This window comes from Cyanistes caeruleus, chromosome 32 (genome assembly GCF_971803275.1).
Source record: "Cyanistes caeruleus chromosome 32, bCyaCae1.hap1.1, whole genome shotgun sequence".
In the NCBI taxonomy this organism is placed as follows: Eukaryota; Metazoa; Chordata; class Aves; order Passeriformes; family Paridae; genus Cyanistes; species Cyanistes caeruleus.
This window is the reverse complement of record NC_141733.1, coordinates 2,569,267-2,595,142: the sequence shown is the minus strand read 5'-3', so window position 1 is coordinate 2,595,142 and position 25,876 is coordinate 2,569,267. Positions and strand designations below refer to the sequence as shown.

The 25,876-nt window shown below is 53.2% G+C and overlaps 2 protein-coding genes across 3 annotated transcripts; one reads left to right on the top strand and one right to left on the bottom strand.

Annotated features, from left to right (window-relative positions):
• The first annotated feature begins 123 nt into the window (after positions 1-123).
• LOC111940465 (pro-glucagon-like) lies at positions 124-2,896 on the top strand. 2 transcript variants are annotated; one of them, XM_086870556.1, is made up of 4 exons: positions 124-450; positions 990-1,092; positions 1,789-1,935; positions 2,634-2,896. In XM_086870556.1, the coding sequence occupies exons 2-4, from the start codon at positions 998-1,000 to the stop codon at positions 2,641-2,643; spliced, it is 252 nt and encodes an 83-aa protein (XP_086726682.1). In that variant the 5' UTR covers positions 124-450; positions 990-997; the 3' UTR covers positions 2,644-2,896. The 2 variants fall into 2 exon arrangements, with proteins under 2 accessions (XP_086726682.1, XP_023798935.2); XM_023943167.2 differs by lacking the exon at positions 2,634-2,896 and having other exon boundaries at positions 1,789-2,141.
• Positions 2,897-5,197: 2,301 nt separating this feature from the next.
• Positions 5,198-25,047, bottom strand: SLC4A8 (solute carrier family 4 member 8). The gene is made up of 25 exons (XM_086870499.1): positions 24,894-25,047; positions 20,440-20,521; positions 19,595-19,729; positions 19,065-19,200; positions 18,204-18,364; positions 17,579-17,764; positions 16,703-16,791; positions 16,437-16,594; positions 16,029-16,116; positions 15,333-15,479; positions 15,081-15,172; positions 14,578-14,752; positions 14,201-14,334; positions 13,124-13,369; positions 12,928-13,033; positions 11,889-12,050; positions 11,172-11,285; positions 10,548-10,709; positions 9,765-10,016; positions 8,350-8,418; positions 7,680-7,853; positions 7,416-7,553; positions 6,785-6,882; positions 6,244-6,347; positions 5,198-5,519 (listed from the first exon to the last, which is right to left on the bottom strand). Exons 1-24 carry the CDS (start codon positions 24,936-24,938, stop codon positions 6,260-6,262), a joined length of 3,237 nt encoding a protein of 1,078 aa, XP_086726625.1. The 5' UTR covers positions 24,939-25,047; the 3' UTR covers positions 5,198-5,519; positions 6,244-6,259.
• Between the last annotated feature and the right edge of the window lie 829 nt (positions 25,048-25,876).

The window sequence follows — 25,876 nt, the reverse complement described above, 5'->3', positions numbered from 1 at the left end:
TTCTTTTTTCCTTCTTGTTTCTTAGCTCCAGTGAAGGTGCTGGAAAGGGGAACCCGTGGGCAGAGGAATCCATGTAGGACACGCTGTGCCAGCAAGAGGCCATATCCCCTGAGAGGAGGAAACCCATAGGTCACTGCTTTGGTCCAAAAAGTGGGGAAAAAAACAAATATAAGAGAAACAGCAACAACAATTAAAAAAAAAAACTTCATTGAAGGCGTCAGTTGGAAAATCCGCCAGTAACGATGTTTTCTGCAGCAGCCCCACTCCAGAAATGCTGTAATGATTCACAGTGACCCATCCAAGGAAAAGCAGGATACCCGTGACCCACCTGTCAGCTCTGGGCATCCTCCAGATGAGCTTAAAAGCACCAGGAAAGAGAAGAGTTCAGCCAGAATCGGCTCGAAGGAGGAAAATCAGATCTGGCGTGGAGGGAGCAGCTCTCTGCCCAAGGTAGGTGCATCTTCCTCCCTTCCTTCTCTCAGTCTTCCAAGGAATCAAACCAGATGAGGAAAGCATTTGGGGATGGGCAACAGAAGTCTGATTTTTGGCAAATAAAGGGTGGGAGGCGGCATTTTATTCCCACAGAATTTCTGAGGTATCCAGAAAAATAAGGAATGTAAAATGCGAATAAACCTGTTCATGTGGAAGGTGCTTTTCCCAGCATGGGAAAGTTCTCCAGCACTGTGGTGATTATTGCAGGATAGAAATGTCACCCCAGATAGAAAAGGGAGCTTTGGAATAAAGTTCATTGCAATTAATTTTATCTTTGGGTGTCTTTCTGTGTGGCCGTGCTGAAGCGCCAGGAATGTGCCAGCAGGGAATGGCGAGGACGGGATTTTTCACACGCACCCATCCCAATCCTGCCCACACCTGGGAAGGGGCTGTCCCATCGGATCCATCCCGGGCTGTGCTGCCAGGGCTTCCCACAGGGCTTGGGGGCTCAGTGGGAATTGCAGCCAGGACATTTCCCTGGATTTCTGCCTCCCCAGGAGTTGAGATGGTGCGGTGGCTCTACCTGTCCGGGCTGGTGTTTGCTGTGCTCATCCCGGCCGGATGGCAGGTGTCTCCCGAGGCCTTGGAGGACCTGTCCAGGTACGGGGGCTGGGTGGAGCAGGGCTGTGGGAGCAGCTTATCCCTCTCCATTCTCAGCTCCCCCTATTCCAGTGTTCCTGTTTATTTTGTATGGATCCAAACAAACTCCTGGCTCCCCACAGCCCAGGCATGGACATTCCCCTGTAGGGAATCCAGGGATTTCCTGACTGGGTCAGAGCAGGGATACCCTGCCCGGAGCCAGCCAGGCTGGGGCTGAGCCCCCTCTGGGCTGGTGATCCCATGGCACGAAGTCCTTTGGGAATTCTCTGTGGTGAATCCCAAAATCATCCTGGAGCTGCAGGAGGATGATCCAAACCTTGGAGCAGCTCCACGTTCCTGCTCTGATGTGGGAAACAGGGATCAGGGTGGAGATTGGGATCCACTGAGCAGGACAGCGGGAAATGATTTGGGACAGGACACTGGATGTACTGGACTGGGGAAAAAAAAACAGGAAAACCCAGGTCAGGCCTGGCAAATCTCCAGAAAATGAAACAAGAACTGTGTGTTTGATTTGTACAAATCATATTAAACATTCCAGATTTATTCCTGTGCACTTTTCCATCTTTTCTGGGGGCTGCTCTGCACAGGGACAGGGCTGGGAGGGCACAGCCGTGCCCTGGACAGCTCCTGTGGGAAGATTCTGCTGGGGTGTCCCTTTAACCCCATTTTCCTCCCTTCTCCTCCCACCCTGAGCAGGTGGGAGTTGTTCGGACCCCAGAACTCCCAGAGCTTCCCGACCCACATCAAGCGACACTCAGAGGGGACCTTCACGAGTGACTTCACGCGGTACCTGGACAGGATGAAGGCCAAGGACTTCGTGCATTGGCTCATCAACACAAAGAGGTGCCTGGAACAGGGAGGGATTGTGCTGGGAAACAACCACCCACCACCCCAGCCCTGATCCTGATGGGGAGCTGGAGAGGGACCTGGAGCAGTGCCAGGATACAGGGACTGGCTTCCACTGCAGAGGGCAGGGATAGATGGGATATTGGGAAGGAATTCCTCCCTCTGAGTGTGGGGAGGCCCTGGAATGGATTTCCCAGAGAAACTGTGACTGCCCCATCCCTGGAAGTGTCCAGGGCCAGGTTGGAGCAGCCTGGGATAGTGGAAGGTGTCGTCCCATGGGAATGGGTGGAATGAGATGAGCTTTGAGGTCCCTCCCAACCCAAACGATGATTCCATTAAATCCATGGATCTGGTGCCAAGGCAGAGCTGGACCCCTTTTTTCTGATGCCCAATGGCTCCTGGGGATCCTCTGGTCTCTTGTAATAAGGTCAGGAAAATGGAGGCATTTGGGGTGGGATTGGAACTCTGGGATGGGAAGGGGCTGTTTTGTCCTCTCTGTGATTTGTCCTCACATTTTCCTCCTCGTTCCAGTGTTACCTTGCTGGGATCATTGGCATTTCTGGGAGCTTTCCCTGTTTCAGCCATTCCAAAGGGGCAGCTCCTCTTTGAGCGAGGGAACCCTCACTGCCCTTTCCCAGCTCCTGATTTTAGCAGGAGTTTCCATCCCCTGCAGATCTTTGGGGTTTGTTTTTAAGGTACAATTAATGGCAAATCCAGGCAGCAGCTTTCCAGCCGCATCCATGCGGGAATGTTGGACCCCTCCCTCGCCAGCTGGGATCGGGAGCTCCACGGGAAGGATTCATCCATCACACAGCTCCTGGACACATCCCGTGTTCCCCAGGCACCTCCGCCTGAAATCCGCCCCCATGGATCAGCCATCCCTCAAACCTGCATTTCTCTGCCTTCCTTTTCCCTACCGTTTCCCTAAATGCCAATAAAACCTTTCCTCGGTCCTGTACTGGTTCCTGATGTCTCCAGCCTTCCCAAGCATCCCACAGGATCCCGCACAGTCCCAGGGGATTTAGAGCCTCTGACTCCCCACTTGGTGCTTCATTTTTCCCTCAATTCCTCAAGTTTCGGATGGAAGGGATAACCAGGATGTTCCCACCTGACCCCACAGACCAGGGCCAAAAGAAACTGGAGGGAAGTTTAGGAAAAAACCCTGCAGTAATTCCTTTTTTGGTGCTAAATTATGCCAATTTAACCTGGATCCAAAGAACCTCTTTGGAGTTAATTTAGTTCTAATTAATTACAGGACAAGAGGGCCCAAAAGAAGCCCAGAAAGGCAGCAAAGGGAACAGCTCTGGATGGGGAATTTCACCTCTCCAGGGCATTCCTGGAGTCCCAGCACAGCCAGGGCTGACACAGGGGCTACCCCCCTGTGACACAGCTACTCCCACTGAGAAATAAATTAAATGAAATTTAAAATATGTAATTAGAAAACAAAATAATTTATAAAGTAGACTAATTTTAAGATAAAATAATTTGCAAAAAATAAAAATAGAATAATTAGAAAATACTTCTAAAATAGAATAGTTTAAAAATTAAATAATTTGAAAAAATAACATAAAAGTAGAATAATTTTTAAATAAAATAATTTTATATTAAAAATATATTATTTTTAAAAATATAATTTAAAAAATAAAATTAAATTTAGATTTTTTAAAAAATTAAAAATTCCCCCCCTTGGTTTTATTACTAGCCTAGACCATCCCCAAACTCCCTTGGGATAAAATAAATAAAATTATTTCAGCCTCTCAGAAAGAGAAACAACTCCAGAATTTTCACAGAGTGCACAAAAACAACACAAAGAAAGTGTCAGCACCTCATTTATTCCCTGTTTGATTAATTCCTTGTTTACAGCCTTTGTCATCCCCATTCCCATGGATTTCCTTTTGGGAATAGTCTGGAAGGGCCAAGGGGGGAAGCGGGAGGGGACTGAGGTCAGATTTTACTTTCTGGGTCATTCCAAAGATATTTTGGGTTTATCCCTAAAGCAGCTCCAGGAACCGTTTGTGGAAGGTTTTCCCTTTTCAACCATTTTTTGTTTTCCCCTGCACAAGGAAATATTTAATCCTCCCAGAATAATGAACTGTCCATGGGTTCCTCCCTTCCTCCCTGCCTTCCTTCCTTCCCCCTGGAAGTTGATTCCAGCCCCGTCTCTCTGCTTCCAGAGAAGAAAACAGGAGAACCAAAATTGTCCAAGCATAGTATCCCACTGATCCCTACTTCCACTTTCTCCAGAACTTACTTTGTTTTTCAGCCTCCTCTTCTTCCTGACGGCCCAAGGCAGCTTTTCCTGCTCTGCCACTGCCCATCCCAGGCTGGCAGGATTCAATTTCCTGAATCCCCATCCCTCAGATATGATGGGAGCTTTGCCCTGCCTGGGGAGGTGGAACTTCCATCCTTACAGAGCAATTCCATCTCTTCTTTTCCCCAGCCATTGTCCTTTTGGGGTGATTCCATGCAGGAAGAGGCTCCCAGATGGGTGGGATGAGCTGATGGCAGGAGTGGTCATGCCCCTGTCCCAGCTGCAAGTTCCAAGAGGCTGGAGCATGTTCCAAACCTCCTGAGGGCTGTGGGAGCACCTCATCCTCTGGAATGTCCTCCCTTCCCAGCTCCATGGCCCCCAGACTCAGCCACACATTCCAGGGGGACACCAGAGCCCCCCGAGCCCCCAGAAAGAGCTTCAGGACCTTCACGGCTTGCCAGCCTCTCCCTGCAAGGCAGCAGGGAAAAGGAGGAGGAAAAGGCACTTCCCAATTCCCTGGCGGCTCAGAAGGAGCTTTGCAAGGACAGGGGTGAAGTAAAACCAGAGTCCAGGGAGGTGACAGGAAGGGAAGTGGAAGAACAGGGGCAGGGGTCCTGGGAGTGCAGAGTTTCACATCTCACCTGGCCGCTCCCACCACCAAAATCCAAAATCCCACCACCAAAATTTTTAAGCTTCCCTTATGGTCATTTTAGAGCTGACTAAAAAGGGACATTCCTGTATTTTAACACTTTCAGGCTGGTGGCAGAGCCCAAAAAGAATCCTCAAAAAAGATGGGAAAATGGAGCATAGGGAGCAACTGCTTTTCCTGTCTTATCCTGAGTGCTCAGTGGTAGCTCATCCCAATTTATGAGATGCTCCCAGCACTGTCCCAACATGGAGAGCTTCCCTCTTGTACCAGTAAGAGACAGAAGTTATCCACAGGAGGATCCCAAACCAGACCAAAACCCCGGCTGTGAGGAAGGAGAAGTCGTCAGATCGAGCAGGGAATGGTTTTGTACATTCAGAGTTTATATTTGGGGGGGGGGAAAAAAAAAGAAAAAAAAAAAGAAAGAGGAAGGAGAGGAGGAATTCGAGATTAAAAAAATAGAACTGATGGGAAGCGGTAGCGGAGCCTCCACCACTGCACAACACACACACGGACACACGAGGCTGGACAACACGGATCCCCCGGGATGCAGCACCCCCAGGGAACGGGAAACTCTGCATGGCTTTATGGGACCCCTCAGGTGGGAAATGAGCCGCTCCTCCGTGTCTGCCTTGGCACATCCCTGAGTCACATTCCTGCTCCTCGACGGCGGCGTCGAGGCGCCTAAACATGGGAATGGGGGGAAAAGAGGGAAAGAGGGAGAGTATCATCAGTGGAGGACCCAGAATAAGAGATCCATGGAATTGTTCATGTTGGAAAAGGTGTTTAAGATGATCAGATCCAACCATTGACCACCATGTTCACCACTGGCCATGTCCCTGAGTGCCACATCCAAGTTTTTGGAACTCTTCCCGGGATGATGACTCCACTCCTGCCCTGGGCAGCTGTGCCAGGGCTTGGACAACCTTTCTACAAAGGAATTTTTCCCAGTATCCAACCTGAACCTTCCCTGGTCAACCTGATGCCTTTCCCTCTCCTCCTGTCCCTGTTCCCTGGGAGCAGAGCCTGACCCACCCTGGCTGTCCCCTCCTGTCGGGGAGCTGTGCAGAGCCAGAAGGTCCCCCCCGAGCCTCCTCTGCTCCAGGCTGAGCCCCCCAGCTCCCTCAGGAGTTCTCCAGACCCTCCTCCTCCTGCTCCAGCCCTTTCCCAGCTCCATTCCAAACTCTGGACATGCCCCCAGCTCCTCAATGCCTCTCTGGGTGTAAAGTCCCAAACTGATCCCAGGATTCCAGCTGTAGCTCCCACACTTCCCTGCAGAGAGGAGCCGGTGTCCGGGGTCCTGCTGCCACCCCAGGAATGTGCCCTTTGCTGGGCAGCACCAGCCAGAGCGCAGGGAGGCCGTGGGGATGTGCTGCCCCACAAGGTCAGGCCACAGCTGAGCCTTTACCTCTTTCCTCCCGGATTCAGAGCGTTTCTGTGTTCATGGTCAGAGCCTTCCACACCGTGGTCTTGGACATCTCGTCCGAAATGTTGATCTCGGAAGGATCAGCCCTGCAAGGAACATTCCACACGGTGTTCCATGAGGATGGGTCTGATCCCACCACGAGCACTGGCAGCAGCCAGAGGAACAGGAGGGCCCTGAAAACTGGAACTCAGATGGTGAGGATGGTTTGGGTGGATGAGGAATTCTGGGAATCAAGCCCTGGAGCTGCAGACCCACAGCTGGTGTTTCCCCCTGTGACCTCTCAGGTGGGAGCAGGAGGGTTCCCAGATCTCAGAAAGCCACTGGTGATGTAGTTTTGGGATAAATCAGGAATTATGCAGCCACTGTGTGGGATCAGAGCTTTGCCAACACCTCCTAAATTGCCAGAAAATTGGGATTTTCCTGCTAAGAGGACTGCAAGTGACACATAAATCTGCAAGTGGAGAAACCTGAGCCAGGCACTTCCCACTGACCCTGTGGGGGTCCTGACCTGGGGGTGCTTTACCTGTCACTGCTGGGCCTTGGGGCGTCCACCCTGCTGGTCTTGCCCAGCTTCAGCTGAACGGAATTCGCAGCAGCTGCTTCCATCATTTTCTGGGACTCCTGAAAAGAGAGGAGTCAAATTCTCTCTCCTTGATCCAAGAGGGGATAAATGAAATTCCAGGAAAAACCTGGCATGCTGCCCTCTCCTCTGACCCCTGGCACCTTTAGCAGCAGGTAAAGACCTTCCCCTGTGGGTGTGTTTGGGGTTAGTGACACTGCTGGGAGCAAAGCCTCACAGAAATATCATAATTATTTTTATTTATAAGGCTCATTTAAAAATTCTAACAATGTCTATGTTCAAGTGTGAAACTCTGAGAATTTCGGGGAAAAAGTTCAGAATGTGGGATCCAGGCTATGAGATCTGTTTGATTCAGTTCTTATGTTCCCCTGGAAGTGTCCAAGGCCAGGTTGGATGAGCTTGGAGCACCCTGGGATAATGGGAGATGTCCCTGCCCACAGCAGGAGTGGCACTGGATGGGCTTTAATGTCCGTTCTCACCCAAGCCATTCCATGATCCCACAATTCCAAGATTTAAGGATGAGCAGGAACAGGGAAGCTCACAGCCCAGAGCAGATTCCAGCTCCTGACATTACCTCCTCTTCTTTGGCTTCATTTTTGGCATCATCCAACTTCTTCTTCTTGCTTTCTGGCATGAGGTCATCCAGGAAGCTGAGCTCCCGCTTGGAGAAGCAGAAATCCATCACTTTCCGGACAAAAACGAGAGCCAAAACCTTCAGGAGGAAAAGGGAAGATGGGTGAGGCCAGAGACGGTGCTTCCCATCCCTGCAGGGCTGCGAGCCCTGGGAGCACCAAAGGGCACCGGGAATACTGGGAACACCAGGAACAGCATCTCTCACCATCATGGGGAAGATGATGGCAGCACGGGAAGCTTTGATGACCCAGAGCAGGACGAGGCAGAGCAGCTGGATGAGGGTGAAGAGGTGCACCTTGCGCAGGGGCACGTGGCGCAGGTAGATGAAATCCGGCTGGTGCTTGGCCGGCATCCAGAACAGCTTCAGGCGGTCAAAGAACTGCAGGGAAAGGGGAGACGGTGTCACCTGGGCACTGCCAAAGCTCCTGGAGCTGCTGAGACGTGGAGAGTTTAGGAACAAGGAGAAATCCAGGATCCCATTCTGTTCCTTTTGGGAGCAGCACCTGTTTTCCCTTTGCTCCATCCAAAAACCACCTGCTTTGCCCACCAAATTCCAACTTATTCCAGGGTTTTGTCTTTCAGCATTTCTTGGCCCAGGGAATCCCCCAGTGAGGATTTCCTTTCCTTGACACTGAATTCCCCCAATTTCCCATCACCAAACACCAAGCTGTCCTGAAATAGGGAGCACTGAACTGGGTCCTCCCAGTGCTGAACTGGGCTCTTCCAGCGCTGACCTGGTTCCTACCAGCCCTAAAAACTTCCTGAGCCTCCACCCATCAGTCCCTGACACAAAACATTTGAATTTCCTGCTCTCAGAAACATTTTTACTCATCCCAAGGTCTTCAGGGAGAGGAAATTCCTCGGAGCAGCTGTACCTGGATTCCTCGGAGTGACGAGACCCCCATGTAGAGAAACACCCCGTAAAGCACTGGCATCGGGATAAACTGGGAACAAAATGCAATAATTAATGGCTTTACATTTCATCTGCATTATTTCCATCTCTTTCACACTTCTTTCTCAGGCACTGCATGAAGATTCCCAGCTTTCCCAAGCTGGATTTTATGCAGCACAGATTTTGTTCTCTGTGTCAGACTGAGCCTTTGAGTAACATTTCATCAGAATAATCCTCTTTTTCAGAGAGGCTGGAGACAAAGAGGGGATTTGATCCCTTCAGACCACATTTTCATCTATCTGAGACCTCCTGTGGGGAGAAAAAATTATCTCGGAAAACTCTTGTGGGAATGCACGGAAGCAACATCTCCTTTGAGCCTGGAGATGGGAATGGGTCTGCTTTGAGCCTGGAGATGGGAATGGGTCTGCTTTGAGCCTGGAGATGGGAATGGGTCTGCTTTGAGCCTAGAGATGGGATTGTTTGGTGGGAAGAACAGGCAGGGAAGCCTGTGGGGGGAACTCTGAGGGTTCAGTTCCTGGGAATGGCTCTTACGAGGTTCTTGGGGCAGCAAATTCCAGCCAGTAATGTCCTGCTTGTCTGAAAAAGCTGAATTCTAACCCAAAATGGGGGTGGGTGTGTTGGGTTTGTGTGGCCATGTTTGGGGAGCAGGGATGGCCTCAATGAGAAGCTGCTGGAACTTTCTTCCATGTCTGGCAGAGCCAACTCCAGCTGGCTCCAGGATGGACCTGCAGCTGGCCAAGGCCGCAGCAAGGACTGACCCCTGGAAGAGTGACCCAGGATGGAGCAGTTTGTGGAAAGCTGTCTCCCGTGGGTTGGAGAAATCCCTTTAGAACTGTCTCCCCTGGGAGGGACCGACAGGGCAGCAGGGGAAGGGCTCTGGCTCCTCTCCCTGAGCAGCAGCTGGAACAACGTGGGATGACCTGAGTAAAACCCCCATTCCCGTCTCCCTGCACGGCAGGAAGGCAGGAAGGACTACTGTGATTCTGCCAGTAATAAATTCAATTAATATCCCTAATTCCAGCCTATTTTCCCATGATCATGATTGGTGAGGGATCTGTCCCTGTCCTTATCTCAAGCCATGAACCTTTGCTCTATTTTCTCTCCAATCCAGCTGGAAAGGGCAGGGATAGAGCAGCTTTGGTGGGATCCAGCCAGGATCCCTCTCACTACAGAGGGTCTGGAGGACACCTGGGAATCAAGGAATTTGTCGTTTGCTTGGCTTGAGCGCCCCAAACTGGGTCTGAAGGGCTGGAAGTCACCAAGGCTGGTTCCTGGTTCCCATCCTGGCTTTGGCATCACATCCTTGGGGAGAGAGGCCTAATTTTCCATCCCCTCCCAAACTCCCATGGTCAGCAGGTGTTTTCTATCTGCTCTTACCTTGAGCACAGAGGTGAAGAAGACAGAGCAGCCCATGAGCACGAAGATCATCAGGCCAGTGACTCTCTGCTCCCGGATCCCCAAGAACTTGGGCTGCTCTCCCGGCGCGGAGCAGTCGGACTCCACTTTGAGGCTGTTCACGTGGGTGATGGACAGGACGGTGGCGGCCACGAACCAGGGCAGCCCCATCACCGAGCACACCCCGAGCATCACGGCCACCATGAACAGGTCCAGGTGGTACCCACAGCCTTTCTGGGGAGCAGAAATGGAACATTCCTCAGGGACGAGGACAACACCATGGGTGGGGCTCAAACCCTGCTCAAGCACAAGTCCACTTCTGGAAAATTTAAATGAGGTTTGAAATAAGAACTGGAATCAAACATGGATTTCACATCTTGCATGAAAATCTGGCAGGATCAGAAAAAGTGGGTCTGGAGGGTTTGCACCATCTCTGCTTCTCAGAAATAATTTTAAAATTGATTATTTTTTCATTCATAAAGGAATTCCCACCACTTGCAGGTAGGACATGGCTCTGAGTGATGCCCTGGAGCTCACTGAGATCCCTTCCCCAGCTGACATTGACATTTGAAAAAATCCCACCCTTCTACATCACTACAAGATTCATCTGCTGCTTCCAAAAGTTGTCATTCCTTCCCTGTGTGCAGAACTCTGCCACACAGCCTGGTGTTACCCAAACCTTCCCAAGGCATTTGGGACAGGAGCTTGTCCCAGCCCCGCAGCCCGAGTGGGGTGGGGATGGGGTGACCCCCTGCAGCTCCTCACCTTGAGCCTGTGCTCCTTCCTGTTGACAATGACAGCCGTGATCTGCTGGTCCATGAAGATGAGGATGGTGCAGAGCAGGGCCGGGATAAGTGCAGCCAACACTGTCCACCACGGGTTGGGCCCGATGGGGTTGATGAGCCACCCACGGTCGTCCCTGGTGGGCTGCAACACATGGTGGGATCAGCTCCCAGCCCAAACCCTTCCCTGGCCTCCGTTCCCCTCCATTCCTGTGTCCAAGCATTTCCCAGCCCTGGCTTCATGTCACCCTCTCCCAGGGGGCTCTGCTGTGCCAGTGTCCTCTGTCCCAGAGTCCCCTCTCCCCTGTTTTTGGGGCTCTTCCCAAAAGACAGGAAGGAATCGATGCATCGGATGTGGCAGAAGAGACACTCACACCACCAGCACCTCCTCCAGCCCAGCACTGTCCTGCTGGAGATGGTTCTGCTGTTCAGTGTCTGGTTTTAAGGCGGTCCCCTGATTAACAGGGGGGAGTGATGCTCTTGGATGTCAAAGAGGAGATGGTTCCACCACCAGCATCTCCTTCAGCCCGACCCTGACCAGCCCAGACATCACCTGGTAGCACCTGAAGTGCCAGAAGCCTTCTCCACCAATCCCCAACCCCATTACCTTGAACATGTGGGGGACGTGGAGCTTGGGGGATGGAATCCCAATCCCGAGGTCAATGAGCACCATGATGACAATGGTGAGGAACACAGCAAAGTCACTCACTGTGGATCGGACCTGGGGTGAGAAACCGGGGCTGAGAGGGGCCAGGACACGAGAGGGGAAACCTGGGGACACTCACAATATTTGGACTGGTTAATCCCTAAAATCCCACCACTCTGAGGACATGCAGCCAAATCCTTTGGGTGGATATTGCTGCTGTGTTGGAGATCTGGGCATCTGGTGTGGGACAGTAGAAAGAGCTTAATTAGGGGGAAAATTCAACTTTTAATTCAGACATTAACAAAAATACTAAAAATGATGAAGAGGTGCCACACTTTCAGGTAAAATGGAATAAGGCACTGAGGCATCATTCGTTCCTGTTTTTCCATGGCAACTCCTCATTTGAATGATCTCCATCAAATGATGCTCAGAAGAGGAAAAGAAATAAATAACTTTGGAAGAGCTAATTTCCCCTGCCTGAGCCAAACATCACCTGGAACAGGTTGTGAGGCAGGTGGGGAATGCTACAACCTCTCTGCACTCATGGAAACAAGGGAAGGATATCCAAGGTCAGCATTTCCCAGCCTGACTGAGTGGTGACGAATCCTTCAGTGCTCCAGGAATGGTATTTTGGGAAAGGAGCATGGAGTCTGTCACGAGCCACCACCTTCTACCTACTCTGGTTGGGAAGTAACGGCTGGTTTTAAACTTCTTCAACAAACTCGACAGGACAAAGGTGGAGAAGAAGAGGATGCAGCACCAGAAGAGGACATTGGGCGTGTAGGGACCGTTGTGTCCACAGGCAGGTCCTTGGAACTCCCCATGCAAAGAGCGACATTCCTGGAGAAACAGAGCATCAGGACACAGAGGAAAACTGGGATTTTGGGGGGGGGGGGGTGGTAATTTGAGGGTCTTGGTGCAAGATCCATGACCCTGCAGCTGCCATAGAAGTTATCAATATAAATATATCAGTATATGATAAGTATGTCAATATATTTAATGGACAGCAGCAGCTGAACAAGTGACACATGGAGCTGGAATCAAACAGAAGGAGCAGAGGTGGGATGAGGTGGGACACCACGGACCCACGACACATCCTCTGCTCCACCATGGCTGAGGAAAACACCAGAGGGGAAGGAAAAGCTGGAAATCGTGGACAAAGAGGGAACAGGGGAGGAGGGCTGGGACAACCACAGGATGGAAAAAGAGACAAATCATCCCTTTGCAGTCAGGATTCTGAGGACAAGGCCAAAAGGGGCTGGAGATGTCCCAAAATGTTCCCATCCCACCCCTGGGCTCTGCTTCCAGGGACCATCCCTGTGGGTCTGCTCAGACATGGAAATTTATGCGAGACCCTACAGACAGCAGGGTCTGGAGTCATTAGGAACCAATTAAGGGAGCTAATCACTGCCTCCAGGCAGGAATTTCAGCCCTCCAAATGATCCAAGAATCAAAGTGCTCCCTTAACCCTGACCAGAACACAGCTGAGGGGGACAGTTCTTATCCCTGAGGCTGGGGATGAAGTGAGCTGGACCAGGTGGGCTGGGCAAGGTGGACTCTCCTTCCCAGGAGCAAGCAGGTTAGAAGAGAGGTTTAAGCAGGGACTTCTCAAAGCACTTTGAAGCCCAAAGTCACCTGAAGATGGTGGCTTTGGCACCTGTGAAAGCCCCTGGCCTCCCCTGGCCTTCCTGAGGAACTGGTGGCCCAGGGCACTTACGGTCACTGTGAGGTTTCCCCAGGTGATTCTCGACACGTTGATCCCATTGCTCTGCCAGAACTGGAGGGTTTCATTGCTGGGATGAGCCGGGGGCTTGCACTTACAGCTGGAGGAGAGAAACCGGGACAGGGCTGAGGGAATAGTGCCGGGACAAGCCCGGATGCACCTGCCGAGGGGGGAGGAGGAGAACACCCACTAATAGATGGTGAGGAGGTCAAGCTTGCTGTGCATGTGCACGGGGAAGGTCTCCCGCAGGTGGCTCAGCTTCTCCAGGGCCTCGTAGATGAAGATGATGCAGATGAGGGAGGCAAAGGCCTCCTCAGTGAAGCGGGTGATGTAGCACACCAGGGAGCTGGCATCCGTGGCCACCAGCACCACGCAGAAGAACGCAGTCCAGAGCCCGATGCACGTCCGCAGGGACAGATAGGAGAGCGTGTATTCCCTGGAAAAGCACAAAAACTCCTGGGGGAAAGGCCAGCACAGGCCTCAGAGCCAAGCCTTTCTCCAGAGAAAATTAGGAGCAATGTAGGAGCGTGTGGAGGTTGCAAGTGGTAATTGAGGCTTCCATGTTCTTGAGGTTGCAGGGTGTGGGTTGAGAAACCAAGTGTTTAATTAGCATTAATTAATTTTAATTAATCTTAACACCTTGAAGGCTGACTGAGGTTGTGGAAGGTTCTCCCACATCCCCCAGAACCCCAACACCAAAACAAGCTGGGTTTGCCCAGCCACCGGCAGTCAGCTTGGGGCTGAATGAGAAATTTAATTCCAAGTGAGGGGGGTTAATCTCACACCAAAGTCATCAAGATGAAAGGACTGTCATAAAAAAAACTATTTCCCAGGAGAAGTTCCTACTTGTTCAATAAAATCCCCAAAACTCAAAATATTCCAATTGAAAACTACATGGATATTTGGGGAAAATCTATTTCCTCTTCCAGCAAAAACACAGGTTTAAAAGTTTTGTACACAGTGGAAAACAAACCCTCCCTCATTCCCAGACTAGAGTGATTGGTCTCACCTTCCTTGGGCACCCACCCAGAGCCTCTGGTTCCTCACTCTTCCACTGCTTCATTTTAACCCTAAAATCCCAAAATGACCCCAAGCCCAAGGGTTCTCATCCTTCATGTGTGACAGCAGCAGCACAAGACCTCTGTGACCCATCAAACAACTTAAATCTGACAACTCCCACTGAGAAAATGAGAAGAAAAACATCTTCTCCCTGGCCAAAAATAGAAAAAAAATATTTTCCCCAGAAAATAGAAGACAAACATCTTACTTGCAGAATTTGTAGAGAATCTTCTCGAAGACCAGGACGGGTCCAGTGCTGCCGAGGATGGTGAGGGGTTGGCCAGCAAAGAGAGAATAAACCACACCCGTCATGGATGCTCCCAGCAGTGACTCCATAGCACTCTGACAGGGAGGAGAAGGAGAAGGGGGTAAATAAATCATTAGGGATAAAAAAAACCCCAAAAACCCAAAGGAAGTTCACAGCAGCCAAGAGATTTCAAAGATCATGGAGTGGGTTGGGTCAGAAGGGACCAACGGGTTGGGTTGGCAGGGACTGGTTTGGGCTCCAGAGACACTTCCCCAGTCCAGGAGGGTCAGTTTGGGGCGTTTCCCTTCCCTGTGCTCCCAACAGAGAGAGGAGCTCACAATGTGGCCGTGGGTGGCCTCCCCCAGCAATCCCCCGAAGGTGATGACGGGGGACATGCAGGCACAGTAAAGGAACAGGAAGGACGCCAGGCACTGCAGGCTCAGACCGTCCCTGAAGTCACTCCAGAACCACGGGGCCTTGCGCTTCACGTCCAGGACCAGACCTCCAAAGAGCCTGCAGGGAGGGAAAACCGGGCTGTTCTCCTGGAGGGGAGGTTTGGTTTCCCTTGTGAAAACGCCTTCACCTGGAGGTGTTTCCAGACCTGCCCCAAAGCCAGGAAACCCGAGTGTGCTGATGCTGGGGCTGGGCCCAGCTGCCCAGGTGTCCCCACCTTCCCACCACCTCCTCACTGCCAGGTGTCCACCTGCCCAGCCCAGGGGACCAAAGTGGCAACATGGAGCCCTTTCACTGAGCCAGGTGACCCCAAAAGCTTCTGGAAGGGAAGATGCCTGCTCAGATTTTTGGGGAAAAACAGAAGACCCCAAACCAGGAGAGCTCCCACCTCCCAGTCCGCTCCAGTTCAGGACCGCTGTGTTTCTCCGGCTTGCTGTGGGAAGAACTCTCATCCAGAGCTCCCGGCATCTTCCTCTTTTCCTGTGAACATGGAATTCAGCTCAAACCAGGTATTTTTCAGGTATATTATCAACCACCAGTTTGTTTTGCTCCTGGCCTGGGTGTGGCTGTGCCAAACTGGGAATTCCAAGTTTACCAGAATTTGGGTTGTGGTGCTGCCCGTCCCCCTTGCAGCACCCACCTGAGAGGGGACGTTTTTGGGGGGTTCGATTCGGATGGATGGGTCCCACTCTCCTGGCGGCAACACCGTGACCTGATCCAGGAACTCATCGATGCCAGCCACAAGGTCAGCCCGGTCCTTGGCTTTGTAGGCAACATCGTGGAAAACCTGCCCAGAAGAGACCTCCAGGTGAGAGCACAACCCACCCCAGGTGTCCTCACCTGAGCAGCTCCCCTTTGGCTACAGCAGGATCATCTTCCCCAGCTGGAAATGGCAGCTGGAAATGCTCCCCCAGCGGGAAAAATCAGGGCATTGTGGTGCTTATAATCACCTCCTCCATGAGGTCACCCTGGCAATGCCACCACTGAGGTGGTGCCAGCCCTGGATGTGGGAAGGACGAGGTGAAGACGAATCCCGAGTGGGATTTCAGCCCTACCCCCCATGGACAAACTGGAGGCATTGGCTTAAAGGGGAGAAATTCTTCTGGCTGGGCGATACCACCACTGGGGACGATACCCTGGGTAGCCTGTAGGGAAGGATGGAGTGTGGGATGCACCCAGAGGGGATTTCAGCCCCCAAAATTTGGGGTGATGTAAATCTGCCTGGTTTGGGGTGCAGATGAAGGACCGGGACAGCAAATCTTGCTCACTGCACCAGAGACAGGGAATGGTGAAGAACCCCAAAAGTGACCCTGAGATCCCCCTTATCTCGTCACACCTCATCTGTCATGGTGGTGGCCATGGACCTGCCAATCTCGTGGTACTGATGGGCTTTTCCTCCCGGCCCCAGCAGAACAAACAGGAACCTGGGCAAAGAAAACCAGACTGAGAGAGGGGAACATGGCTTCACTCCAGGAGCACCCAGGGAAATCCCTGGGACCTCAGGGGGGAACCTCCTCCATGGGCTGAATTATTCACCAAGAACAATCACAAATCTCATTTTGGGGCCAATTTCATTAAAATTGGACTGTAAGTTTCAAAGATCAAGCAGGGAAGGGAGGAAGGTGAAGGGCGGCATGGGAGAAACATGCAGCTCCCACTTGTTCCCTTAGGTCCCAAATCATGGGGCAATTTCAGGTGAGTTTGGGGTTTTTTTAAATAAAAACTTTGTGCTTCTCCTTCAGACCTTGTTGGGATGGGAACTTCCGTCATTCCCGACAGGAGCACGGCCGGGGTCAGGCGGACAAAGGCCACAAGGGGCTGGTGGAGGAAATCCAGCTCTCCCACCAGCACGTTGGACGCCTCCGCTCCGCTGGGAATCTTCTTCATGAAGTGCAGCTCCGCCTGGGCAGGACCAGACATTCTCAGAGAATCCCCCCCCAAAAAAGCCTTCAGGGCCTCCAGGGTCCCTCTCACCCCCTTGGAGGTGTGGGAGAGGTGCAGGGGTCTCACCTTGCTCAGGTCCATGCCACTGGTCTCAGGGGTCACCCCGTTTTTAGCTTCTGCAGTGGTGGGAGAAGGGTGAGGGGTGAGAGTTTGGGCTGGGAGGGAAGAGAAAGACACTCAGAAAGGGAGCAAAGGAGGAGCTGGGATATTTGTTATTTGCCTGAACAAGTCTAATGGCTACAAAGTCATCCAGAAACCCCCATCAGGTGCCAAAGCCTGGAGAAACCCTCGCCTGGTGTCAAATCCCTGGAGAACCTTTCACCTAAAGACAGGCAGGAGACCTCACCTGGTACTAAAGCCCTGGGAGAAAACTTCACCCAATGCAAATTTCTGTAGAAAACATCACTTGGTGCCAAATCCTAATAGAAACCTTCAGCTGGTGCCAAATCTGACAGAAACCTTCACCTGGTAACAATCTCCTCCAGAAACCTCACCTGGTGCTAAAACCTGGCAGAAACCCTCACCTGGTGCCAAAAGAAAAGAAGGAGAAACCTTCACCTTGTGGTAAAGCCTGGCAGAAACCTCCAGCCGGTGCTAAAACCTGACAGAAACCTCATTCAGCTCCAAGCTCTGAAGGACGCTCACCTGGCTCCAAACCCCACAGAACCTCACCTGGCTCCAAACCCTGCAGAACCTCACCTGGCTCCAAACCCCGCAGAACCTCACCTGGCTCCAAACCCCGCAGAACCTCACCTGGCTCCAAACCCCACAGAACCTCACCTGGCTCCAAACCCTGCAGAACCTCACCTGGCTCCAAACCCCGCAGAACCTCACCTGGCTCCAAACCCCACAGAACCTCACCTGGCTCCAAACCCCACAGAACCTCACCTGGCTCCAAACCCCGCAGAACCTCACCTGGCTTCAAACCCTGAAGAACCTCACCTGGCTTCTCAAGCAGATGCAGGTCCTGTTTCTTGCTGACATCGGCGAAGGAACGCACGATGGGCAGGAGGTTGTTCCTTTTCCTCTCGTTCTGGTGGTGGTGCTTCTTCAGCAGCACCTCCCGAACCTTGGCCCTCGTGCGCTCGTCAAATTCTGGCGACAGCTCTTGCTGGGCCAGGATCAGGTCTGGGTGGGACAGGGACATGAGGTCAGAGCATGAACCTGCCCTGCCAGAGCCACTCTGCCTTTAAAGCCCTGAACCCCAGGGTGTGAAGGGAAAATTAAATCAATGTAATGTGAGGAAATGGCTTGGAACGAGTCATTATTGAACAAGGGTCAGCTCTTAGGGAGAGCCGAAGAGCCAGGTCCTGAAACACTTTAAAATGTGCAGGACATTCTCCTTTTTTGCTACAGAATATTCTCCCTTTTACTGCAGAATATTCTCTTTTTTACTGCAGAACTTTGTCCAGTTGCTCTCTAACCCAACAATCACTTTCCAGTGGACCACACATTGCCAGCAAGAGCTGCACGCCCAAACCCCACTGGCATCCTGGAAACCCCATGGGGACAGCTGGAACCCCAATCCCTGGGCCGGGATTTCCCGGGAGCGAGGTCCCCGCGGTACCGGCGATGTCCTCGACGCTGGTGGCGCGCACATCCAGCAGCACCGTCCCGTTGATGATGCAGCTGCGCAGCTCGAAGAGGCTGTGCAGGGACAGCGTGGCCACGTAGGGTTTGCTCCAGCGCTCGCCCCCATCCTCCACATCCTCCTCAAACTTCAGCCACCTGTGGATTTGGGGTGGGATCAGCCAGAAAAAAACAGCTCAAGGTCTGCAACCCCTCAGATAAAACCATGGGGTGGCTGGAGGAGAGAGGTTCCTGCATCAGGGAAAGTTCCACATCCCAGAGAACAGGGACTCCTCTGCCACCACAGCCGGCAGCAGGGATCAGGGGATAGCCTCAGCTGGAAGGGATCCACAAGGATCACAGAGTGCAACCTCTGGCCCTGTGCAGGACACCCCAAAAATCCCACTGAGAGTGTTAACCCTGACCTCTGGAATCATGGAATCATGGAATATCCAGAGATGGAAGGGCCCTATGAGGATCACAGGATCATGGAAACTCTGGAATTGCAAGGACCTACAAGGACCACCAAGTCCAACTTCCAGCCCAGGATAACTCTGAAAATCCCACTAATCCCCAAACCCCAATGTCCAAGCATTCCCTGACCTCTAGAACCATGGAATCTCCTGAGTGGGAAGGGACCCACAAGGATCAAGTCCAATCCCTAGCCTGCCCAGACACCCCAAAATCCCACCCTGTCCCAGAGAGCTTTGTCCAAACACTTCTGGAGCTCTGGCAGCCTTGGGTTGTGAATGTGACCATTCCCTGGAGAGCTGTTCCAGTAGGGGAAGAACCTTTTTCCAGTATCCAACCTGTCCCTCCTGACACAGCTTCCTGCCATTCCCAAATCCCAGGGATTTACCTGGCTGTCTCCTTCCACTCAGCATCTTCCCCCTCCTTCACGCAGATCTCATCCAGCTCCGTAAACAAGTCATGGGGGACGTGCTGTTCATCCTCCTCTGTGCCCAGGATGAACTGGACCCGCTGGGATGGGGTGTCTGGGGACAGGAAGAGATTCCCCATCCCATTACTGAGCCTGGATCCATCCTGGCATGCTCACATTCCAGTGGCATCACACTGGGACCAGTCCAGCCATAAATTCTGGGCTGGCCCCTCTCCCACAGCTCTCTCCAGGCTCTCACAGAGCCACGGAGAAGGTGGAGCCTCCATCCCACACTCCATCCGGAGGGGCTGCTTTCCTTCCCCACACCTCCACTTGTACACCAGGATCCCTAAACCCGTTATGGACTTAACTCCAAAACCAGAGAAAAGTTTGGGAAAAGGGGAATCTTGCTAAAAAAAAAGCCACTTTTCCTTGGTAAAACAGCCACACGAAGTACCCCCAGGGACTTGGTTGGAAAGTCCCGTGGTGGCCACCCCAGCAGGACTTACAGTGGTACCCCTGCTCCACGGGGACTGTGTCCTTCTCCCGCTCCCGTTTCCGGTGTTTCTGGCTGTGGGCGCGGTGGTGCCGGTGGCTCTGGCGCACCAGCGGCATCCGAACACCCACGTACAGGGTGCGGTGGCCTGGGAAAACAGGGATGTTGGGAATGGTTGGTGGCTCGTGCAGTGCAGCCACCCCAGGAGGAAACCACAGAGTCATGGAAGCTCTTCAGTGAGAAGATCCTGCAAGGATCGTCACAGGACACCCCAAAAATCCCACAGCAACTTCCCTTAACGGGAATTTCAGTGGATCCCTGATTTTCCCGGACTTATTCTTTTTTCCAAGCCTGTTTTACTCAAGCTTCACACCAAGGGATGATTTGGGGGTCACCTAATGTGACCTAAAAGCACCAAAACCCCTCTCAAATTCTAGTTTGGGCTGGACAACAACACCACCACCAACCCTCCGATTTGCTCATTGAGCAGGAGATAATACAATAATTATAGTTTTCAAATCTTTTATGGCACAAGGTGACAAGGAAAGATCAAAGGAGTCCCATGATGATAAACTCCAGGAGGAAAACAGAGAATCTGCACCACATCAAATGATTCTCCTGCCCTCTCCAAGCTGGGATCAGCTGCTGTGGGAAAAGCAGATGGGAATTATCCAACCCCATGGACACAATTCTCACCGGGGCCTCCACGAGGGCTTTAAAAGCCGTCGCATTAAAAAATCAATAATTTCTTGTTTAATCAAGAACCACAGAAGGTTTTGCTGCTCAGGCAAGAGATGTTGCAGGGACTTTTTCCCAGGGCCTGGTGGCCCCTCCACCAGGATCCCAGCAGGATCTCACCTTCCAGCTCCTCCTTCTCATAGTGGATGTTGACCACGTTGCTTGTCCTGCCCTGGTCAATCACGGCCTCCTCATCATGCCTCTAATGAGGAAAAGAAGGGAAAATTTGGGTTTGTGGAGCTCCCTCCAACCTCCCTGTCCATCCACCATTCCATGAGGATCATGGCTTCTCCTCCAGGAGAAGCCCAAAAAACAAGGACTTGTGGGAGGTTCTTTTCCCATTCCCAAATAAACCCATCCATGTTGTACACAAAAAGAAAAAAGTACACAGGGATTTCCAAGCTGGGGAGAAAGAGCCACTTTTGGTCTCAGGGTGGTTCCTGCAGCACTCCCTGGGTGGCCACCAATGACCTCCAAGAGCCCTCAAGGTCCTGCAGAGGCTCAGGCTCCCCTTGGTGCAAGTTTTCCATGGAAAACAGCATTTTCCATCTTTTAATTGAGATTTCTGAGCAACCTCTGCTAGTGGGAAGTCTCCCTGTCCAGGGCAGAGGGGTGGAGCAGGATGGTCCAATGGTTTTCCAACCCAAACATTCCATGATTCTTTTCTATCTCAAATACTAAAGGACAGATCACCACTGCTCACCTTCCCCTTCCTTGCCCCCCACCCCCCAGCAATCCAAGAAAACCAAAATCCCATCATCTGTGCAAACAAACACGCTGCAATGCCCAAACACCCATATTTTCTATCAGTTTCCCAATTATTCCTCATTTAAAAGCTCCAAGGGAAGGTTTGGGATGATTGAGTGGATGAGATTTATCCTCGCATTGATGCCACTGCGGTGAATAAAAATGATTCAAACAAGAAAAATCACACCCAGAATTTGATTCCTGAAACTGAAGGTGGAAAAGCAGCAAAATCCAGAGGGAACTGGGGGAACTGGTGGGGCTGCTGGATGAAATTCCAGGAGCAAGAGCTCCCCCGTGCCCTGGGAACCAGCTCAGAGCAACCACAGCTGGAATTTGTAAGGAAAATTTCCAACACCATTGGGCAGAGCTGCCATTGTATTGATAATGATGCCATGAGGTTATTGGAAAAGGAAGAACAAATCATGGGTTATGATTTCAGCCAGAAAAACTAACAGAGAATCTGCTGCCCCAAATTCCTGCTTTAACCAACGGGTGGAAAACCTTTGGGTCGTGGTCACTGGTGAGTTTATGAGAAAGAGGAACAAACATTCCTGTTGGGAATGAGTTCCAGAGTTCACTGGTGCTCCCTCCCCTCCCACTCCTGGGCTTGCCCACGTTGCCCAGCAGCCAGTGGCTTTTCCATCCTCGCTCCAATGACATCCATCACCACCCTCCTGCCCTTCCGAGCACCCTGCTCCCCCCAGAGCTGCCAGAAGGGACTAAACTCCAACCTTGGAAAAGACACGGAGTGAAAGGGCTCAATAAATCACAATTAAAAATGGGAATTTTAATAAAATGGCAAATTTGAGCACACCTGTGGCAGTGTGAGTAAATGGAGGGATTTGGGAGTGGCAGATTCAAACCTCCTGTGGGTAACACAGGCAGTTTCTTTCTCTCCCAAAAAACATTTTGTCAAACCTCCCCTCCTGCACTCCAGGGAAACTCCAGCAAGATTTGGGGGAGTTTTCCCTCCATTGAGGAAATGCACAGCCCCCAGCAGAGCCCCAGCCGTGCTCCCTGGGATTCTCCCAGGTAGGGTCACTTTGTCACTGCCATAACCTTATGGGTCCCCTCCCATTCAGGACATTCCATTCCCGTTCATCCTCATGTCACCCCCCAGTTTTGGGGGACAATTGAGCCTCCAGATGGATCAGGGGTCAGGACAAGGTGGCACCTTGTGTCCCTCAGCTCCAGAGACAAAAAGGGAAGGAATCAGAATCCAAGGTGCCAACCCAGGGATTATTTACAGCCACACTCCCCAGAATTCTGCCCACTTGGAAAACACAGTAGAGGGGAGAACCCAGCTCTGTTGCATGGAAAACTCTGCAGAATGGGGTGAACACACCATATCCTGCCAGGGGAAGGACAATCAGCATTTGGGTGGATTTAAACCCAAATTCACAAAGAATGAGGGAGGTACAAACTGTCAGGGAAAGAAACATCATGAGCAGGGCTGGTTTCCGTCCAGATTTCCTGCAGAAAATCAGGTAATTCCAGGCAGGTCTCGCTTTGGCACAAGCCCCAGCCCTCGGGGGATCCTCAGGGGCCGGAGCCGCTGCTATCACAGGACAGTGGCTCCGGAAAATCCCCATTTATCCTCTCCTCGCTCTGCAGCTCTGCCTGACTTCCCGAGCTGAGCTAATCCAGCGTCTCCATCCTCCAGACTCCTTGGCTTTAATGAGCTCCCTCCTGCCTCAAAGGTCACCTGTCCGGAAAGGTGACCCGGCTGTAAAATGACCCGGCCGGGGAAGGTGACACCGAGGGCTGAGCAGGGAGAATCCCGCTGGGATCCAAGCTCGGAGCCCCACTGATGGGTTATTAGCCAGGATTGAAGCTCCAGGAGCTTTAGGAGGGGCAGGTGGGAACCTGTGCGTCCATGGATGCTCCAATATCCCATTGCCCTTCCCAAGACACACCGGCGTGCCCAAAATCACATGGAGGTGCCACCGAAGGAAACAGTCCCGCTCCAAACTGTCCCGGTTCCAGTCAGAACACTCAGCTGGACTGGGAGGGGCTGCTCCCCTGAGGAAATTCAGGGGATTTGAGGACTTTGTGGCTGTGGAGCCATGGGTTTGGGATGGGGTGGAGCAGGAAGGAGGGATGGCTCCAAAGCACGAGTTATCCCAGGATAATAGCCTGGATTATTGGATATATTATTATATATGTATATTATTACCCTGCATGGGTACCAGCCTTCCCTCTCCATCCTCCTCCACTGGGAACCATCAGCTCATCCAAACTGGGCTGGAAAGGGGATGCCTAGCTTGGCATCGTTCACCCTGGAGTTTCAGAGCAGCCAGGGTTGTTTCAGTTTGCTGTCTTCTATGGAAACAACTCAGTTTGGCTGCCTGGAAGTTGTTTTTTGGGGAGACTGAAAGGAATTGTTGCTACTAGGAACGAGATCAGGAATGGCTGGAGCAAAGGAAGAAATCCCATTTCAATCCCCCTCCACGTCACGAGCTTGATGTGTCCTGACCCCCTCTCCAAATTCATACTTTGTTGGGATTCTGTGTCCCCCAGAGGGATTTTTGGGGGTTCTGCCTCAGTTTCCCTGACTCCCTGCAACTCAGGTTAGGAAAGAAAAACTCCTGCTCTGGGGACATTTTGGGGTAATTCAGGATGAGGCAAAGCTCCAAGCAGAGGCTCAGGACCAGCCTTGAGCCCTCTTGGTCCCCAGCCCAGGGCACACCAGGAGCGGCACCAGCGGCCCTGGGAGGATTGATGTCGCTCACCTTGACCAAGGTGTAATTAATAATTAATTAATAACTGACCCACTGTTCTTATGGGATGAGGGCAACAGGGGGTACCTGGGGGCTGCCGAGGTGGCAGAGAGACCCCCCCACCCCTCTCCATCTCCATTCTGCTGGACAAAGCCACCATCCCTGGAGTGACCCTGTCACTCCCAGGGACCCCTGTGGCTCCTGGGCCAGGATCTGAGCTGGGACTGGGACAGCTGGAAATGGGGGAGGGGACAGGACCCCCAAAATGGGGCTGGGGAGGGACACGCTGGTCACGGCCAAGATTACCAGGACACGACAGTCACCAGCGCAGGGGGGACAGAAACTCCGATTAATCTGTAATTTCCGAGCAGATTAATTAATTCCCAGCCTCTCATTAATTAATTCCCCACCTGTCATGGTCACCCAGAGCAGCTTGGGCCGGTCCCAAGGGTGCGGGCCAGGGGGGGACAGGGACAAGGAGACGCTGAAAGGGAGGGACAACCCAGCTGCCTCCTGCCCCCCTCCCGCACCGGGCACGGGCTGGGGGCGCAACCCCTGAGCCCCCCGGACTGCGGGGCCGTGCTGGGGTGACAGGGACGGGGTGACAGTGACGGGGTGCCAGGGACAGGTGGTGGGGACTGGGTGACGTGGGGCTCTGCGGGGACAGTGGCCTTTGTCCCCTCTCCAAAGGGCCGATCGGGAGGAGGGGGTAGGAGGGAGGGGAGGCACATCCAGATGCAGAGGAGGAGACGGGGGGGCCCAGTGGGGACACCCCAGCAGGCACCACGCAGGTGCCCTTCCCCCCTCTTCCCCTCCCTCCTGCGCCCACCTTGAGCCCCCCTCTCTCCCCCTTTGTGCCCCCCGCCTCCCCCCCTTTCAGAGGCCGGGCTCCCCCTCCCACAGTCCCGGCTCCCCCTGCACCCCAGTTCACGGACACCTCCCCCCTCGCCGATGCCCTTCACCCCCCTTCGCTCGCCCCTTGGGCCCCCCCTCGCAGATTCCTCCCCTCCCCGTCCCCCCCTCGGTCGGAAATGCCGCAGTGAAGCAGGCACGGAGCATCCTCCGGCCGCACCGGAGGGACCGGCCGTCCCCCCCGCCGCCCCCCACCTGGTAACTGAGGATCCCATCGGGCTCGTTGCTGCCGGCGGGCATGGCTGGCCCGGGGGCCCGGGCACCCCCCCGGGGTGGGGGCCGCCGCCGGCTGCAGCCCCGGTGCCGCTCACACCGGCTCCAGCATCGCCCGGCGCCGGGGCCAAACCCCGCCCAGGGCCGGCGGGAGGAGGAGGAGGAGGAGGGCGGGGGGAGGAGGCAGGGCCGGGGGGCGATGCCCGCTGGGTTTCCTGCGGCCGCGCTTCGGCACCACCCGCCCCGATTCCCTCCAGCATCGCACTGACCCCCTCCGCCTTCGAAATCGTCCCCGGGATCCCCCTGCTGCCCCGCAGCATCACCCCCACCTTCCCTCCGGCGCCTGCCCTCAGCTGACCCCAGCATCCCCCCCCATTCACCCCCCATTCCCTCCAGCATTTCAGTGCCCCCCCTCCAGAATTTCTCCCTCCCAGGTGCTCTGCAGAAACGCCCCCAGTCCTGATCCCCCCAGCATCACCCCAATTCCCCTCTCAGCCCGTGCCCCCCAGCATCGCCTCTGTCCCCTCCAGCATTCCAGTGTCCCCTCTCCAGCACCGCCACCCACCCTCGGTCCCCCCAGCATCATCCTGATCCCCCCCAGCAAAACCCCGACTCTGCTTCAGCACTTGAGCCCCTCGAGCCGCCCCCTCAGATCCTCTCCCGTGTTACCCCCAAATCCCCTCAGACCCCCCCCCAGCCTCTCTCCAGCAGCACCCCCCACTCCCCTCCACTCCCCCTCCCCAGAATCACCTTCAACATGATCCTGACCCCCAGCACCATCCTGACCCCTCCAGACCCATCTTGTTCCTCCCCAGCATCATCCTGACCCCCCCAACTCACTCTCATCCTCTCGAGGATCCCCCAAGCCCCACAACCTCCCCCTCAGCCCCCCCCAAGTTCCCTCCGGGCCTCCTCCACCATCTCCCACCCCCTTTTTCCCCCCAGCCCTTTGCTCCCCAAAAATC

What these genes read in the sequence shown, in the direction of transcription:
- SLC4A8 (XM_086870499.1), bottom strand. Translation starts at nt 24,938, where the DNA reads ATGCCCGCCGGCAGCAACGAGCCCGATGGGATCCTCAGTTACCAG. An exon ending in GTGGCATGGACCTGAGCAAG is followed by an intron (nt 16,595 to 16,702) that starts GTGAGACCCCTG and finishes GGTCCTGCCCAG; the next exon opens with GCGGAGCTGCACTTCATGAA. An exon ending in TCTTCACCTCTGTGCTCAAG is followed by an intron (nt 8,419 to 9,764) that starts GTAAGAGCAGAT and finishes TTTTGTTCCCAG; the next exon opens with TTTATCCCGATGCCAGTGCT.
- LOC111940465 (XM_023943167.2), top strand. Translation starts at nt 998, where the DNA reads ATGGTGCGGTGGCTCTACCTGTCCGGGCTGGTGTTTGCTGTGCTCATC. An exon ending in GCCTTGGAGGACCTGTCCAG is followed by an intron (nt 1,093 to 1,788) that starts GTACGGGGGCTG and finishes CACCCTGAGCAG; the next exon opens with GTGGGAGTTGTTCGGACCCC.